General features: G+C 36.7%; 1 protein-coding gene across 1 annotated transcript in view; it reads right to left on the reverse strand.

Moving 5' to 3' along the window:
- Positions 1-18,791, reverse strand: part of FANCM (FA complementation group M) — a 60,938-nt gene extending 42,147 nt beyond the window's left edge. The window contains exons 1-8 of the mRNA XM_027568720.2: positions 18,006-18,791; positions 17,268-17,440; positions 13,671-13,748; positions 8,428-8,586; positions 4,802-4,933; positions 2,927-3,059; positions 2,315-2,440; positions 1,350-1,436 (exon numbers count right to left, since the gene is read on the reverse strand). Coding sequence (XP_027424521.2) covers positions 1,350-1,436; positions 2,315-2,440; positions 2,927-3,059; positions 4,802-4,933; positions 8,428-8,586; positions 13,671-13,748; positions 17,268-17,440; positions 18,006-18,522 — 1,405 coding nt within the window. The 5' untranslated portion in view covers positions 18,523-18,791. The remainder of the gene's footprint in view (positions 1-1,349; positions 1,437-2,314; positions 2,441-2,926; positions 3,060-4,801; positions 4,934-8,427; positions 8,587-13,670; positions 13,749-17,267; positions 17,441-18,005) is intronic.
- Between the last annotated feature and the right edge of the window lie 186 nt (positions 18,792-18,977).

Here is an 18,977-nt window from a genome sequence, read left to right on the forward strand (position 1 = left end):
TGTGATCATAACCATTCCTGAAACTTTAAATATTACCCTTTATGCTGTGATTCAAAAATTTATTCATATATATGTTAAGAGATTAAAAATAGCCCAGGGACACCTGGGTGGCTCAGCTGGTTAAGATGCTGCCTTTTGCTCAGGTCATGATCCTAAGGTCCTAGGATCAAGTCCCACATTGGGCTACTTGCTCAGAGGGAAGCCTGCTTCTCCCTGTGCCTGCCACTTCCCATGCTTGTCCTCACTCTCTCTCTCTGACTTTAAAAAAAAAAAAAAAAAGCCCAGACCATTCTTCTGAGATCCAGATTCACTTATCTGATGCTTACACAGTTCCACTAGGTATCTCAAAAGCATCTAAATGTATTTGCTCTTTCTTCTGTATGCTGTTCTTAATTTTTTTTTTGCTCATATAATTATTCAAAACATACACACACACACACTCATAGGATTCCTTTTTTCCCTCATATCCTATGTCTAATCTATCAGCAAATACTGTTGGCTCCAAATTCAAAAAATATCTAGAATCTATACTCACTTAGCACCTCCACTACCATTTTCTTGGTACAAGCCACCATCATCTGTAATTTTCTTTAAACTATGAAAATAGTCTCCTAAATGGCTAATGTTTATACTCGGCAAAAGCTACCAGAGTGATCTTTCAAAAATGTAAGTCAGATCACATCACTCTACGGCTCTAAATGTCCCTATAATGGTTTCACAATCCATAAACATTTATAGAATAAAAACCGAAGTCCTGACTTGGCCTACAAGCCATATATGATCTGGTCCCTGGCCACCTCTTCAATCTTCGCCTAAACCACTCTTACCCTCATTACACTACTCCAGCGGCATTGGTTTGTTTACTGATCTTTAATCATTTATCAGTCCCACTGCCTTAGGGACTTTGAATATACTATTCTTTCTGCCTGGCTATTATCATCCCCCAAAAATCTACAAGGCCTGCTCCCTCACTTCCATCAGGTACCAGCTCAAACATCACCCTAGAGACAGTCTTTTTCTAACACCCTATATAAAACAGCACTCCTCCATGACTATCTCCTTACCTCCTTTACTTTTCCCCACCATTATATTGTATATTGCTTTACTGTCTGCTTGCCTTCTACTGCCCCAGGCTTACTTTTCTTTTTCATAGAATACCTTATTCTTAGCATTCCCACCATGTCCCGTGTCCCACTCTCCCAAAATTTCTTAAGGTTTTTTTTTTAGGTTTATTATCCAGAGTAATTAAAAGCCCATCTTCTCCATAAAGTGTGAGCACAAACTAATGAGTCAGAGTTTTAGCTCTTTCAGTAGCTTTGTTTCTCCTTGAAGCTACAAACATGACTTACTATTCCATGACTTGAAGTGTTCAACTACAACTTCTTCTAATTTCTTTAACTTTGGATGACTATAGAAAAATTTTTGATCTTTAACTCCTGCAACAAAAACAAAAACACCAAGAAATTGTTATATATTTTCCATTCAATTACATTAATGTATTTTAATTACCCTTTTCAAAATAGATTTGTTGGGGCACCTGGGTGGCTCAGTCAGTTAAGCATCTGCCTTCAGCTCAGGTCATGATCTCAGGGTACTGAGATCAAGCCCTTCATCCGGCTCTCTGCTCAGCAGGGAGTCTGCTTCTCCCTTTGCCTCTCCCCCAACTCATGCTCACACTCTCTCTCTCTCAAAGAAATAAAATCTTCAAAATAGATTTGTTAACTTTTTTTTCTATTTATTTAAATAGTAAGTAGCATCTGTGTAGCACATAAGCCCTAATATAAAATAAACCTTGAATTTTTCTTTAAAGATTTATTTATTTATTTTAGGGGTGGAGAGGGAGAGAGAGAATCTTCAGCAGATTCCCCATTGAGTGTGAAGCCCAATATGGGGCTCAATCCCACAACCCTGAGATCATGATTTGCGCCAAAATTAAGAGTCAGACGCTCAACCGACTGAGCCACCCAGGTACCCCTGAATTTTTTTTTATAATTTCATTCTAAAAAAGAATCCAAAGGAAATCAGCAGCAAAGTAGAAGGGAAAAATATGATTTAGTTAAGCTATAAATCAGTTTTTGGTAGTTCTGAGAATTTTCACTAACAGTAACAACTATTACTAACATCTATTATATATTTAAAGTTTATAAGCTTGGAATATATATTTATCCTAACTTAAAGAATAAAATCTTTAAGCATTTAACAGACCTGTTGCTATAGAAATAAGTAATTATAGATAGACACGTGGATCAGTGGAGTAAAATTTCAAAATCTATCTGATAAAGAGAAATATAAAATTTTAAAAGAAAAACCAGACCTTTTTGGGTAGTAGAAAAGCCATTTGCTGAAGTACCACGTGTATGTGCAAACATGCACTCTAGATGATTATAAAGTTTCATGAAGTCCTCATTTCGGCTAAGTTCATTTTTTGCTCGAGTCATTCCTTCAGAAATTAGGAAAAGATTTTCCAAATTAGCAATGTAATAGCAAAATTAATCAAACTTATTATTTATTAAAAACAAATTAAACTTTAGCAATAAATACAAATTTTTCTAATTTAAACATGAAAGCCAGCAACTATTTCCAGTTCCACATTCACATTTGTATTAATGAATGGTTTGCTTTTTTATCACCAATTTATCAAAAACAAAAAAGCATAATCATTTGTTACATAACTATTTAATTGCTCTTTGTTGTTTTTGCTGTTGTTCTGTTTTTGTTTTTTTAAGTAATCTCTAGGCCCAAAGGAGGGCTCAAACTCATGAATCTGAGATCAAGAGCTACACGCTCTACTGACTGAGTCAACTGGGCACCCCTATTTTATTGCTTGTTAAAAGAAAGCATTTTTAAGTAACCCAAACTGTTCGATACATGTTTAACCAAAATAATAACATGTCATTATTCCTTTAAATAATTTCATATAATTTACCTTTAGTTCCATCCATAATTCCACAAAGGAAGAAATATAATGATCTCATTCCCATTTGCTGCAGTAATTCATAACCATGATATAAACTAATACAAATAGCAAACTCTCCCTCGATTATGCCTTGTTGTATTCCCTAGAAAAACAAGCACATATTGAATTTAACCAGAGGAAGAAATAAAGATACATGTTCGGTGTGAAACTTACCACTCTACTGAAGGTCCACCTATTCAATGTCATAGGACACAGTGCCAGTGTATTTTCCATATAAAATCTGTCCCTTTTTAATTTTATTTTTTTCCAATACAAAACTTACATTTTAAAGAGAGTAAGTGATGGAGAGAAATATTTATCATATACTGTTTCTCTTTCTAGGTAAATTATTAGCAGTATATATATTCATTTGTTCTTTCAAAACTATTAAACAAGTTCCTACTACATATGAAGCACAGAGAGAGGTATTTGGGATACAATGGAAAATAAGTCACATAATGGCCTATCCTCATAAACGTTACTGGCACCAGAACAAAATTTAATCAGACAGTTTAACACTAACATTTAACACCAACTATACATGCCATAATAACATCTGACGTTGCCCTAGGACCAGACACTTTTCAAAGCACATTACTTACACAAACTCGTTTAATCCCAACACCTGGGAGGTAGGTTCTATGGTTATGCCCATTTTATACATGAGGAAGCTGTAGACCCAGTATTTGAACCCATGGAATTTGGCTCAGGGTCCTTGTGCTTTTAACCACTACTCTCAAGGAAAAGTGAAATACATATTCCTTTTATGAGAGCATACAGCAGGTATAACTATATGATAGGATAATTTTTAAAAAGAGATCACTGAGAATAAGTTTTAATTATTTTCCTTTATTCAAGATAAAGACTATTATTCTCTACCTTACATCTTTAGTAGCATTCAATATCAGTAATACTCATTTTAAATGTTTGTAGGGTAGTGATAAATGCCCTAAAATGGTACACCAATTACCTAAACAAACTCTCATCAGTAAGATCAGGTTCAAGAGGTTTAGATTTACTACCTAAAATTTCAATGAACCTTTAATGCTTAGGAGAAATTAAAACATTCTATTAAAGTTTTGTATAATATACTAAATTTTATACTGTAATTTTACAGAAAAGGTTCCCTTAATGGTTCCCTAGATACTACCAGATAAAGTCTACATTTCTTGGTGTAACATTTAAAGCTATTCTTATGTGCTCATAACCTAGATTAATTATCATATCTGACGTCCTTAATCTTTTATCTCAGCCACGTTGGCTTGTTCACTGACTCCTTCATACCTTTATTCAACTGCCTCTGTTCTTTTGCAAATGCATTCCCTCTCAGTTCAAAGAATGATTCAGTGCTTTTTTGCTTGTGAGCATCTCTTCTGACTTTGTACCTAGCTTGATGGGTATGTTCCTATCCATCTATTTTTTTTTCCTAGGAAGATTAGAAATAAGCAGCTTACTATGATGCTTCCTCCAACCTCTGGTATCAAGAGTTAAGACTAAATAAATGCTCTAGGTCTAAAAGTTAGTTCTATTCTACCTCCTCATGGCACTTTGATAGGAATGAACTAAAATACCAAGTCTTTTATTAAAAGTTAAAAAATAAAATTATCTTAATTCAAAGCCTTAAAGTATATTTTTGCTAGACTTTTGTCATGCTTTTTATAAACTATATAAATCATATCTAATTTTTTTTAATTTAAAATTTATTTTTATTTTTTTACTTTTTTTAATTACATACCTAAATTCTTGATGAGCTAATATATACCAAAAATCAATCATTATTTATATTTTATCTTGGGTCTAAATAAAAATTTAACCTTTCTCCAAAATTAATTTAAAAATACCTACCACCATATTTGGAGATGGGTTTTTCCTAAATTGATCTCTTGCCAAAATTATCTGGTATTTTGTTAGATTGGGGATATCCCTTCTCATCAAAACATTCCTCTGAATCAAAGAACTGGCAAATGCCTCCAAAACCTGCAAATTTCAGTGAAATTTAGTTTAAGCTTAAAGTCCTTTTTCAAACACAATCATTTTCTCACATATTAAAATAGAAATTATATATTAAATAAAGTTTGTCTTAAAATAATTTTTTAAGTAAAGACACAAAATAACAACAAAACTTAAAAGTACTTAACATTTATCCCCAGGTAACATCCATATGAGATTCAGCACAAGCAAGTATTGGATCCAACTAATTTAAGAACATATGTGTTTATCTGTGCATTTCTTAATTCCCCTCCTCACCCAACCTACACACACTATAATCTAAGCACAAGGAATGAAGAGCCTTTGATTTCTCACTGTTCCATCTTCAATATGAAGAACAAAGTCTGGCATATAGGTAAATATTTGTAGTCCTGCTGACTAAATCAAAATGTCTTGAGTACATTCAGTTTGATTTGTTGATTCATTCTTTCAAGAAATATTTATTAAGCATCTAGTATATGTCAAACATTGTTCCAAAGGCTGGGAACTTGTAGCTGAGACAAATGAAGTCACTAACTTTCATAAAGTTTACATCCAATGAAGGGAAGCAAAGGATAAGGCGTGAACAAAGAGAGTTTCTATTTCAATAAATGAATGTAAGAACCTAAAACACAGTAACAGTAATGCTATGGAGTTTTGGAGGGAAGTGGGGTCACTATTAAGTAAGGTAAACAAAGATGGTCTCTCTAGAGAGGTAATATTTGAGTTGACATCTGAATGATGACAAGTTCTGAGGACAGAGTATATCAGGCAGAGGAAATAGCAGACAAAAGGTCCTGATGCAGGATGAGCTTGATGGCACAGTGAAGGAAAACAGAGAACTAGAGATGAAGACCTAGTATAGCAATATGTTATTAACTGTTTAAATTTTTGCCTAATTCTATTTCCTAAAATAGGGCTATTTTAGTAGAGTTTTATTTTTCTTCCCTTCCAGCTTTCCTGATCATATTACCTACAGAAGTACTCCAAAAGCATCCACAAAATGAAATGCCTATTATATGGGTTTATACAAATTATAATTTTTACATCCTTATATATGGAATGATTTTAATCATGACAAAATGTATTAGTTTTAAGGAGATGATTATTATATCAAAATAAAAAGTTTCTGGAGATGCCTGGCTGGCTCAGTCCATAGAGCATGTGACTCTTGATCTTGGGGTCATGAGTTCAAGCTACAAGTAGGGCGAAGAGTTTACTTAAAAAATTAAATAAATAAAATAAATTAAAAAAATAAAAAGCTCTGCATTACAAAGGAAACAATTGACAAAATGAAAAGCCAACCTACTGAATTAGAGAAGATATTTGCAAATGATATATCCTGCAAATGATATATTCGGTAAAGGGTTCATATCCAAAGTATATAAAGAACTTATACAATTCAACACCAAAAAAAGATCTGATTTAAAAAATGAGCAGAGGGGCACCTGGGTGGCTCAGTCGTTAAGCGTCTGCCTTCGGCTCAGGTCATGATCCCAGGGTCCTGGGATCGAGCCCTGCATCGGGCTCCCTGCTCGGCGGGAAGCCTGATTCTCCCTCTCCCACTCCCCCTGCTTCTGTTCCCTCTCTCACTGTGTCTCTGTCTGTCAAATAAATAAAATCTTAAAAAAAAAAAAAGAACAATGTGCACACCTAATACACAGATTTTGTTTCAAAATACCATTCTTCCATAAAAGTTATAAGGATTCCTTGGAGAAGTGGTTGATTCCATGGCTGGGACACGAGAAATACTAAATGAGCACAAAATATCTTGTGTAGACAGAAAGTTAAGAAGTGTTAAAAAAACAAAAACAAAAACAACAGTACATGTCTAAAGGACACAAGGAACTCTAAATGGCCAAAGTTGGAGCAATCTGAGCAAAAAAATTCATACTAATATCAGTATTAGATTGAAGTGGAGAGGAAAAAAAATTATCTATTAGTCTATACTGATACAAAGAATTAATAAATAAATCAAAGGAAGAAACAGGTCTTCATTCTAACTGACAAACAAAAGAATTGAGAGAAAGGAGAAACCGTGATTAGGTAAACATAACAGAAGTAACTGTAGCAGGCAAGAACCATCACTGCATGCTAAAATTAGAGAGCAAAATATGCTGAGAAACAGGACATTTGAGTAGTCTCAAAGTATCTCCCCACTGGACCTCTCTATACTATTTGTGCATATTTCCTGAAAGTCTAAAACCACTGCAAAATAAAATGTTAAAAATAAAAAAGAGGGGCGCCTGGGTGGCTCAGTCATTAAGCGTCATGATCCCAGGGTCCTGGGATCGAGCCCCCATCGGGCTCCTTGCTCCGCGGGAAGCCTGCTTCTCCCTCTCTCACTCCCCCTGCCTGTGTTCCCTCTCTTGCTGTGTCTTTCTCTGTCAAATAAATAAATAAAATATTTTAAAAATTACAAATAAAAAAGAATTCTGTCAGGGTACTGCAGGGACAGCTATTCTCTGTTCTTTGATGTCTGGAGCCTTGAATGGCTGAATGTTAAGTGTAATACCTCAACTGGAGCCATATGTCTACACCCTCAATTCTAGCTATCTACCAGTTCCTCCTTTCTCCTGAACACGGCTTAGCTGAGGTTCATCATGGCTTACTCGAGGTTTATCACATTCTGCTGGTCAAAGTCAGTCACAGAGCCAGTCTAAATTAGAGGGAAAAGGAAATGCATCTTATCTCTCCATGGGAGGAGTGTCAAAGAATTTGCAGGCATCTTTATTCTGCAACAATGAAGACAGGAGAACAAGATGTTCTCCTAGCATGACACTAATTATGAACTATAGAAAAAGTGTGTTACCTCAAATTTTTCCCATTGAAATTGATAACTGGCTAAGCAATTTCTCAATAGCTACAATACTGACATTTGGCCCAGATAATCCTTTGCTGTTGGGAGACTATTCTTGTTCATTACAGAATGTTAAGCAGCATTCTTAGCCTCTACACATTAGATTCTAGTAGCAACTCTACTCTCTACCCCCTCCAGTTATGACAACCAAAAAGGTATCAAGACATTGCCAAATGTCACCAGGTGGGCAAAACTGCCTCCAGTTGAGAATCACTGCTGTATAAGGGATCCAGGAGGAAAATACTGAAAATATATTTTCTTACAAAGAAACTTCTGGTTAAATCTGGACATGTCTTATAAGTGTGTTCCCTATGTGAAAATTCACTAAGCTATATACACTTAGGTCTTGTACACTTTGCAATTTATATGTGTGTTTTATACTGCAATTAATAGGTGTTCTTTAAAAAATAAGGCTGTTATTGGCTTTAGAAATGGTCCATCATTTTGTATTGCTTCTTTAACAGTAACTAACAAATAAAACATGGTACTCATTCCAAAAATTTTAATTTCAAAGAATTGTTTCAACATACTAATTATATAAAATGATATAACTATATATTCTCACAGCCAGATTCTACAAAATAAAATAAAGACATTATCAGTTCACTTATCAAAACTCTGAATAGTGATAAAAACGGCTTACCTGGATATATGCCTTTTGGATGGCTGCAAGTTCTTCACCTAGGGGAACAACTAGCTTTTCAACTCGCCTTTCATGAGAGTATGGCAGAATATCCGGAGAATCTTCAGAACGAAGTTCTATCTGCCCAATTCGTAGGTTAGTAATAACCTGTTGAACAGCCTACAGAAAATCAAGTATGATTATAACTATATTACATGTTAAATTTTTAAGCTTAGGTTACCAACAAAAATAAAATCGTGGTAAAATTTAGAATTCATATCATTAAGCTTCTTTTTTTAAAACTATAAGTTACATCAGAAGTAGTACAAGAGGAAGATAAGGCTTTGAAACATTTTTCTTTCATGCAGCACTTTCAGCCAAGCATCCAAGAAATAAGAATATTAGTAAACATCCAACAAGTTTCTCAAACATATTTTGCACTTTTCAGTGGTAGTGACATACTCACTCCTTCCATCTACATTTTATGAAGACTCAGGCAAAACAGAAGTTTTGGGTTAGCAAACTAAATCCCCAAAACATTATATAACAGTCAATTTTAGAGCCAGAACAACAACCCAAATTTCCTGGTTCCCTGGCAAATACTTTTTTTCCAGTGATTTTTTTTGTGGGAAGAACAGAAGTCTTGTTACTAGTAAAGGACACTAATGTGTCTTAGGAATACTTTACAAATTGGCTTGTTAAGAAATTGAGGGTATAGGGCATATACTATACTAAATCAATTATTGATAAATTAGAATATTTTCCATTTAAATCAATATAGATTATATGAAAATATTGCTGGATATACTTGTAAATTTCCTTCACCCAAAACTTATAAAAAATTTTATTATGAAATTGCATAACTGGAGCAAAAACATATAACCTGTTGGTATAAAGAACTACTCTACCATTAAACTCCTGTACTGACTGTGATCAAGAGTTCAAAGAAAGAACCCTAAATACTCCACCAAAACACTTAGAACTAATAAATGAATTCAATAAAGTTGCAGGATACAAAATTATTATACAGAAATCTGTTGCATTTCTATACACTGATAACAAAGTAGGAGAAAGAGAAATGAACGGGACGCCTGGGTGGCTCAGTCAGTTAAGCATCAGCCTTCGGCTCAGTTCATGATCCCAGGGTCCTGGAATCAAATCCCATATTGGGCTCTTTGCACAGCAGGGAGCCTGCTTCTCCCTCTGCCTGTCACTCCCCATGCTTGTGCTCTTTCTTTCTCTCTTTCTCACGCACATTCTTTCTCTTTGACAAATAAAAATCTTAAGATCTTATAAAAAGAGAGAAATGAAGAAAACTCAATTTACAACTGCACCCAAAAGAATAAAATACCTAGAAATAAATGTGACCAAAGAGGTAAAAGATCTATTGCAGCATTATTTACAATAGCCAAGATATGAAAGCCACCCAAGTGTCTGTCAATAAATAAATAAGAATTTAATGGACTATTACTGAGCCATAAAAAAATGGAATGTCATTCACGACAACATGGATGGACCTAGAGGGTATTATGCTAAATGAAATAAGTCAAGAGAAAAACAAATGCCATATGATTTCACTTATATGTGAAATTTAAAAAACAAAACAGACTCTTAAATACAGAAAACTGGTGGTTGCCAGAGAGGAGGTGGGTGGAGAGATGGGCAAAATAAGTGAAGGGAATTAAGAAGTACAAACTTCCAGTTATAAAAGAAGTCACAGAAATGAAAAGTACAGCATAGGGAATGTAGTTAATAATGCTGTAATAATGTTGTACAGTGACAAATGGTGACTACACTTGTTGTGATGAGCACTGACTAATGTACAGAATTGTGAAATCACTAGGGTGCCTGAGTGGCTGAGTTGGTTAAGTGTCCAACCTTTGATTTCAGCTCAGGTCATGTTATCAGGGTCATGAGATCAAGCCTGGTGTTGGGCTCCATGCTCAGTGCTTGGAGTCTGCTTAAGACTTTCTCCCTTGGGACACCTGGGTGGCTCAGTTAAGTGTCTGCCTTCGGCTCAGGTCATGATCCCAGAGTCCTGGGATCGAGCCCCACATTGGGCTCCTGGCTCAGCTGAGAGACTGCTTCTCCTTCTCCCTCTGCCACTCCCCCTGCTTATGCTCTATCTCAAATAAATAAATAAAATCTTAATTAAAAAAAAAGAGTTAAAAGAAAGAACAAATGAACAAATGGGGAGGGAGTTCTTAAAGTGTCCAGAAATTAAGGGCTTTTTTTAAAGCTAGAAAGTCTCATGAGCTTTCAAAAAACAAACTAAACGGGGACACCTGGGTGGCTCAGTCAGTTAAGCATCTGGCTTTAGCTCAGGTCGTGATTCCCAGGGTCCTGGGATTCAGTCCTGCATAGGGCTCCTTGCTCAGCAGGGAGCCTACTGCCCTCTGCCTGCCTGCTGCTCCCCCTGCTTGTGCTGTCTCTTTCTCTCTCTGACAAATAAATAAATAAATATCTTTAAAAAAAGAAAAGAAACTAGACATAATTTCCTATTTATTTATGTAAAGCAATCTCTACCCCCAACGTGGACCTTGAACTCATGACTCAGATCAAGACTCACATGCCCTACTGACTGAGCCAGCCAGGTGCCCCAAACAAACTAAATGTAATTTCAAATAAAAAATACAACAGGAATCACATCTTAATCACCTTTGTATTCCCAACACCTGGTAGGGTTCCTAATATATCCTAATCCTAACTGTAGCTACTGAGGGTCCACATAATCTGGAGTAGAATTATGACCACTTTATAAAACTGAGTAAGATGTTACTATATTTAATCATTCATTCAACAAATATTTGAATGACTCCCACATGCCAGGTATTGAGTTGGTAACAGAGCTTTGACCAAGATACACATAATCTCTATATTCATATAGCTACTATTTTCATGGGGCCAAAAGACAACAAATACATGTATAAGTAAAAAAAAAAAATGACAGATTATGATTAATATTAAGAAAATCACACACAAAAAAGAAAATCACAAGACAGGGAGTGCTATCTTTTGATAGTTTAGAGTAAAACTTCTTGAAGGGGCAACATTTTAGCAAAGACTTAAAAGGTGACTAAAAACAATCAAGCATGTTTAAAGTGATTGTAGTACGATCAGAGACAGCATAGAAATTTCTGAAAAATATCAAGGCTATGGACAGAAGGAAAAAAGTCTTACAACTTGACAGAATTGAAACTTACCTTAGAAAGTCTTCAAAACCCAATACAGAAGACGATTCAGAGCTACTAAAATTAGAGTGTAAACCTGAATTTTTACTATCTTTTAATAAAGGAAATCAGAGCTCCCTGGAGGAATGGGTGATTCCATGGCTGGGCATGAAAAATACTAAATGAGCATAAATATCTTGTGATGCAAAATAGGAAGGATTCAAAAGGAAAAAAAAGTTGTCCAAAAGCACACAGGCACCATCTTAAAGATCCCAATGGCCAAAGTTGAAACAATCTGAGCAACAAAATTAATAATGATAGCACTGGATTGTAGCCCATAGAAAAAAACAAATATCCATTAGTCCATATTGATACAAAGAATTAAATTAATAAATGGGAGAGAAGAAACAGCTCTTCATTACAAAAGAATTCACCTTAACAAATGTAAAAAAAATGAGAGGAAGGGAACAATGATTAGGCAAACACCACAGAAATAACAGTTGCAAGCAAGAACCATCATTGGATGCCAAAATATTTACACAATCTCAGAGTATATCCCCCGCAATATACTCACTAATTACAAAGGGGAAAACAGTAATTTTAAAATGTGGAAACTGGGAAGAAATCACCTTAACGAAGTCAAGATTAATAGCAACAGCAGTAAGACAAATCACCATCATATAGTCTCTGCTACCATGCACTGAGAAAGGTACAGCATCACTTCTGGAGTATTCTTGCCAAAAATGCATAACCTCACTCCAATCATGAGAAAACATCAGACAAACCCAAACTGAGGAATAGTCTACAAAATAACTGGCATTTGCTCTTAAAAGCATCAAGGTCATGGAAAACAAGAAAAGACTGAGAAACTATCACAGATAGGAAGGACTGAAACATGACAACTAAATGCCAGTGAGATCCTGGACCAGACCCTGGAGCTGAAAAGGAAAGGGGTGGGAAAACTGACAAAATTCAACTCAGGTCTACAGATTAGTTACTAGTACTATGCCAATGTTAATTTCCTGGTTTTGATCATTTTACTATGGTTATATGTTAACACTAGGGGAAGCTGAGCAAAGGAGAGATAGAGACTGCAATTTTTGCAAATTTTCTGGAAGTCTTAGTTCAAAATAAAGCTTAAAAAAAAAAAAACCCTGAAAATTTAAACAATTTAAAAAACACTTATACTAGGGCACCTGGGTGGCTCAGTCGATTAAGTGTCTGCCTTCAGTTCAAATCATGATCTCAGGGTCCTGGAATCTAGCCCCAACTTGGGCTCCTTGCTCAGCAGGGAGCCTGCTTCTCCCTCTCCCTCTGCCCCTCCCCCCCTTTGTGCATGCGCACCTGCTTGCTCTCTCTTTTCTAATAAATAATTAAATAAAATCTTTAAACATAAATAAATAACACTTATACTATTTAAAATTTACCACTTTTAACAAACTCCTTATGCATACTGACATCTAAAAACTACAGTGAAGGGCGCCTGGGTGGTTTAGTTGTTAAGCATCTGCCTTTGGCTCAGGTCATGATCCCAGGGTCCTGGGATCAAGCCCCCGCACTGGGCTCCCTGTTTGGCGGGAAGCCTGCTTCTCCCTCTCCCACTCCCCCTGCTTGTGTTCCCTCTCTCGCTGTGTCTCTCTCTGTCAAATAAATAAATAAAATCTTAAAAAAAAAAAAAACTAGTGAAAATTTTTTTAAATTAAAAAAATAAAAACTACTAATGTAGAAAATCTCCTCCAACCATAGAAGAAAACATAGGTATATGTAAGAAATGTTGTAGTCTTGATGTCAAACTAAATACTAGGATGACAGGAGCACCTGGGTGGCTCAGTTGGTTAAGCGACTGCCTTCCACTCAGGTCATGATCCTGGAGTCCCCGGATCGAGTCCCGCATTGGGCTCCCTGCTCAACAGGGAGTCTGCTTCTCCCTCTGACCCTGCCTCCTCTCATGCTCTCTATCTCATTCTCTCTCAAATAAATAAATAAAATCTTAATAAATAAAATAAATAAATACTAGAATGACAAACTGATCTGGGCCCATACAAAAGTTCTTGTTTTCTTAAATGTTAAGAAATGGAAAGACATTTTACTTACCTTTATATCACTACCTGGTGTGGCACTAAGAGCCAAGATTCTAAAGTGATTTGTATATTTGACTAGTTCTCTTACAACCTTAAAAAAGAAGGAAAAGTTATTTAATTTCATCTATCCAATACAAAAACAACAATTCTGTTAAACAAGCTATTATATATGTTCCATTATCATTATTTCTTATTCAGAGTAAGGGATGGAACTATCATGAATCACATTATCTGAAGAGCAAATAATTCAGGTTTACTCTACACCAATCAAAAATACCTTAGGGTTTCTTCTATACATAAAGCCACAATGCCAAGGCCTAATATAGAAGCAAATCAAAAGACTCAGTTAATTCAAGGACAAATGGAAGAAGAGAGTCTACTCTCTGTTGTTTGGTCCATAGTTTAGCCTTACAGCTATATCCATATGCACACCTACCAGATGAAGATAAGTCATAACCTAAGAATAGAAAAAAAAAATACCGGTATGAAATTAGATTTGAAATGGAAAAAAAAATTGTTTAAGGAAAAGATTTTAAAAATCCAACTTTCCTTTTAAATTCTAACACATTTTCTCAGTGGCACCAAAGCATCATTCTCGATGTTGCAATATGAATTCAACACCCATGTCTGGTATGATTAATATTGGATATTCCACCAGAGTCCCATACGATCCTACACATGAGGCCCCAATACAAGGAAAAAGGACTGCTAAGTAAACTGAATTGCAGGAATAGCTCTCAATATCCTGTAGTTCTGCATTAGATATAGGAAATAGTAAAATCAGATTACCTAAAAACTGCTATTTTAAACCATGTAAAGGATGAATTCAGTGAGACTCACAATGACTCTTGACTAATCTCAAAAAAAATTATTTATGGAGTTTCTTTTTAACATGATATAGAATACATATTAAGATAGAACATTATACTTAACACTGAATTTTCTAATTAAACTGATGCAAGACAAACCCTAATACGTTACTTTTATGCAAGGGGGATTCTCATGCATTTTGTAGAAGATGAAATGGTGCTGTGTTTGTAACCCAGGAAGCTACATTCTTCATGGAGTTGGTGTGCCTGTTGGAATCTACATCTATAATAGTCAAGGCACGATAAGCACTCAGGCTGTCTGGATATTAATGAAATCAGTGCATGTCTCCACTGTACTCCATAAAAGCATAAGCCTTGTAATTAAAAAAAAAAAAAAAAGTGTGGTGCCTCGGTGGCTCAAGTCCATTGAGTGCCTGACTCTTGATCTCAGCCCAGGTCTTGATCTCAGGGTGGTGAGCAAGACCCACATTGGGCTCTACACCCAATGTGGAGCCTACTTAAAAAAAAAACAAAGACCCAATGCTAGAAAATTTTGAAAAAATAAGTGAGTTAAAGTTGCTACGTATAAGCTAAATCTACAAAGTAAATTCAGAGTTAAAATAAAAATTTTTAAATGCCCCACTCAAGCAGAAAACTTAACACACTGGGTATTAATTTAACTTGGAAAGATATAAAAAGTATATACATCCATTTCTTGCCTAAAATCAATTCTAAGAAAGATAACAATTCTCCAGAAGATAACACAGAGATATAATATGATAAACTTAACTTAAACTTAAGTTCCTTAACCAGGAAAACTATAAATTCACAAACTGGCAGTAAAATTCACCTCTTTGCACTAAATAAAATCAACTTTCTCTTCTATTCTTACTCTATACCCTTTCCCTGATATCACCAGCTTATAGTTTTACCTATGTACCACCTATATGTTGATGATTTCCAAATCTGTATTCCAGCTCAGAACTCTCCATTGAGATTCATACTTCTATCCCCCACTGCCCACTGGGTATCTATAGCTAGATTCCTCATGGACACTTCAAACTCAACAATCTAAAGCTACACTCATTATCTTTCCGCAATACCCCAAATCTTCTGTGCCTCCAGAACTCTCTGTTTTGACTAGAGCACCAACCTCCTCACAGTCTTCTAAGTCAGAAATCTGGGAGTCATCCTAAATACCTCCTCTCCCTCTCCCTCACTGTACACCCTGCCTTTAGCCTTCTACTCTTTTAATCTCTTTTAAATCTTAAGTATCACCCCAGGTAAACATTTTTAAATGAGTCTCCACCACCTATAACCCCTATATCCTACAAAGAGCATTCAAACTGCTAAGCCTAATATACAAATGCCTTCGTGACCTGGACTTTAAGTATCTCTCCAGCCATATCCCACCTCTTCACCTTTCTACTTTATATTTATGTAGTACATAAGTAACTAGAAGGCACTGTGTTAGGTATGTTGCATACATTATGTCATTCAATCTTGGTAACAACTCTTGACAGTTAAGTATGATTTTACCTAACTGCCAAGGAATGACACTGCATATCCACTACCAGTCTTTGGATTATTTTTTTTTTTTTGGTTGTGATAGTACATTTTATGTTCTATTTATTTTACTACAATTACACTTAATTATTAAAAAAGAAAATACTGCCTAAAGAATGCAGCCCCTGAGGGGGTCTCCAGAAAGTCACTTAAGATTATTTATAAAACAAGCAAGTCAAGGAATAGGTCACTTAGAAACGTCAAATATAGGAGCACCTAGGTGGCTCAGTCGTTAAGCGTCTGCCTTTGGCTCAGGTCATGATCCCAGGGTCCTGGGATTGAGTCCCGCGTCGGGCTCCTTGGTCAGCAGGGAGTCTACTTCTCCCTCTGTCTGCCGCTCCCTCTCTGTGCACTCTCCCTCTCTCTCTCTTGAACTCTCTCATCCCAGAGATCCTGTTCCTGGTCTTGTCTCTGTTCTGAGTCTTGATCATCAGGTTCCCTTTTTCCCTGGACATGGAATCTGGATCTCCGATTTTGAAACCAAATTTGGACTCTTGACTCTGGAATGCCAATTTCTTTAGCAAGTTGCTCTCTGGTATCAATGCCAGGATAAGGGTTGTTCATAAATGCCCCGATAAGGGTGTGTAATTGTGAAGAAGTATAGCTGGTATGACACCGTCTGTCTTCTCTACTTTGAATCTCCTCTTCAGAGTGATCTTGGTCTTGACTTGATTCTAAGTCCTCATCGGGTTCTGATTTTTTCTGGCACTGGTGCCTAGCTCTTCGATTCTGAAACCAAATCTGGATTCTGGACTCATCAGTGTTGATTTCTAAAGCAAGTCTTTGGTAGCATAACCTGGGTAAGGATTTTGGTCAAATGCCTTGATGAGGATTTTCAATTGATCTTCTGTGAATTTGGTGCGGCTGCGTCTCTGATTCATTGTTATGGTCTTGTTTGGAGAGTTGTCTTGGGCCATGTTGGAAGAGAGTTCTGAAGTCTAAGGATCAGCCAATCTTTGGATTATTATCTTTGTTCCAAAATTCCACCCATACCCTATTTTAAATCACTGCCTCAACCATGACCAGGCTTTCATCATCTACACCTGACACTAATAGTGTTAGGGATTTAAAAAAAAAAAAAGACACTGATTTGAATGAAGTATTTCCTTCATTGAAATAATGTGGTTTTTTCATAATGATAACACAATCAATAACTTCCATCATTAATAAGTATTCACCAAAACACTCTTTAACAATATGTTCACAGTACAAAATACTTTTAAACGAAATATTACCTGGCAATAAGCATAGTTTCCAAGAGCTTTATGAGCTTCATCAATAACTAGACACTTTATTTCAGCAGCAGGACAAGCTCCTCTAGAAAGATCATTTACCATGACTTGAGGTGTAAGAAAAAGTACTCTCTTACTGCGCCATATTTCCATCCTGGTGATAGCTTGAGTAGATCCTGTAAACAAAAGTGACATCCTATATTCTAAATACCAGGGTTGTTATCTTTAAAACATCTATAAATAACCTGGCCTAATTTCAGAATGCAGTTCTGCTTTGGTAATGTGCCTTCAGACAAGACCAATTTAACAAATCACTGAAATGTTACATTTTAAAGCTCTGTTGTGATCCAAATGTCAATGCTGAGACACAACTAGACTGTCTTTAGAGAATTCCTACAAAATGGCATAATATCTGGAGAAAAGTAAATTCTTCAACTGGGAGATCTTTCTGGGGAAGAAAGTCAGAAAACCTCCTGTTCGTTCACTTCTGATGGGATATACACACAAATCGCTTCAAAATGCTCCGACAAATTACGGAGTCTCTGAAAATTGAGGAAAGCAACCCTTTTTGTGAGGGCCAGACTTGCTACAAGTAGATAATGCTTTAAGGGAGAGGACGTAAAATACGGATACTGTGATCCGGGGACTATTCAGGAATTCTTTTAGCTCAATCTCCACCAGAATGCATGCTTTCCCGAGCACCCTGCTCTTAATTTCAAACTAGCCCATTTCCTAAAATACCTGTCATTTCGGCCATGTGGGACTGCGGAATACCCATCACTCGGTAGCAAGCCTCGATCTGCTGCGTCACTAAAGGTTTCGTGGGGGCCATGAAGACCACCTTGCCGGAAGGGAACCACCGGTAGAAATTGTACATGACCACAGCGGCAATAAAGGTCTTTCCCAGCCCAGTAGGCAGACACACCAGCGTATTGCAGAACAGAGAGGTCCGGGCCATGTGCAGCTGGTAATCCCGCACTGGGCAATTGGTAGGGTAAATCCACAGGGAGCCCGCTGAAGTGCAGAAACCGCCATTCTCTAAACTCAGCTGCCGCTCTGCCTCACACACTGCAACCAGCAATACATCATCGTCCGACTCCGGCTGAGCCTCGGCAGCCTCTGCAGCTGGAGGAAAATGTGCCCTGGAGATGCCAGGGCTCTGAGGCCGCTCAGGTCCAGAGTTGCAACCCGGAGCTCCCACGGATCGAGAAATGCTTGAGCCCCACGTCTGGAAAAGCGTTCTTTGCCGTCCGCTCATTAGGCTGACGACCACCAAAGGTTTCTCTCAGACGCTAGCAGTTCCAACAGCTCAACCGCCACCATTCGGATACCCATCGGTTACCTTCGCACAAAACAGCGGAACGTGAAGGCGGGACTGCAGCCTGTTCATCTAGTTGAAAATGCCGCCACTGAGTTTGCGTCGGAAATATGATTGGCTGGCTTCCCGGAAACCCTTGCGGCCTCCCGGAGACGCATGCGCATTGTTATGGCGTTTGTCTAAATTTGGTCCGCGGTTCAGTTTCTTCATAGACTCTAAATATAAGTTCCGTTCCCAGTGACTGTGTTGTCCGGGCCTAATTGCTACAGTGCTATTGATTAAACTGATAAAAAAATAAATAACTTGAGATCCTAGGGACAACGGATACCCATATTTTTGTGAATTTAACGTTATTGAGCGAACAGTTCTTATTCTTTATTGGTTTATTTTTAAAT

The sequence above is a fragment of the Zalophus californianus genome, chromosome 6, assembly GCF_009762305.2.
Source record: "Zalophus californianus isolate mZalCal1 chromosome 6, mZalCal1.pri.v2, whole genome shotgun sequence".
In the NCBI taxonomy this organism is placed as follows: domain Eukaryota; kingdom Metazoa; phylum Chordata; class Mammalia; order Carnivora; family Otariidae; genus Zalophus; species Zalophus californianus.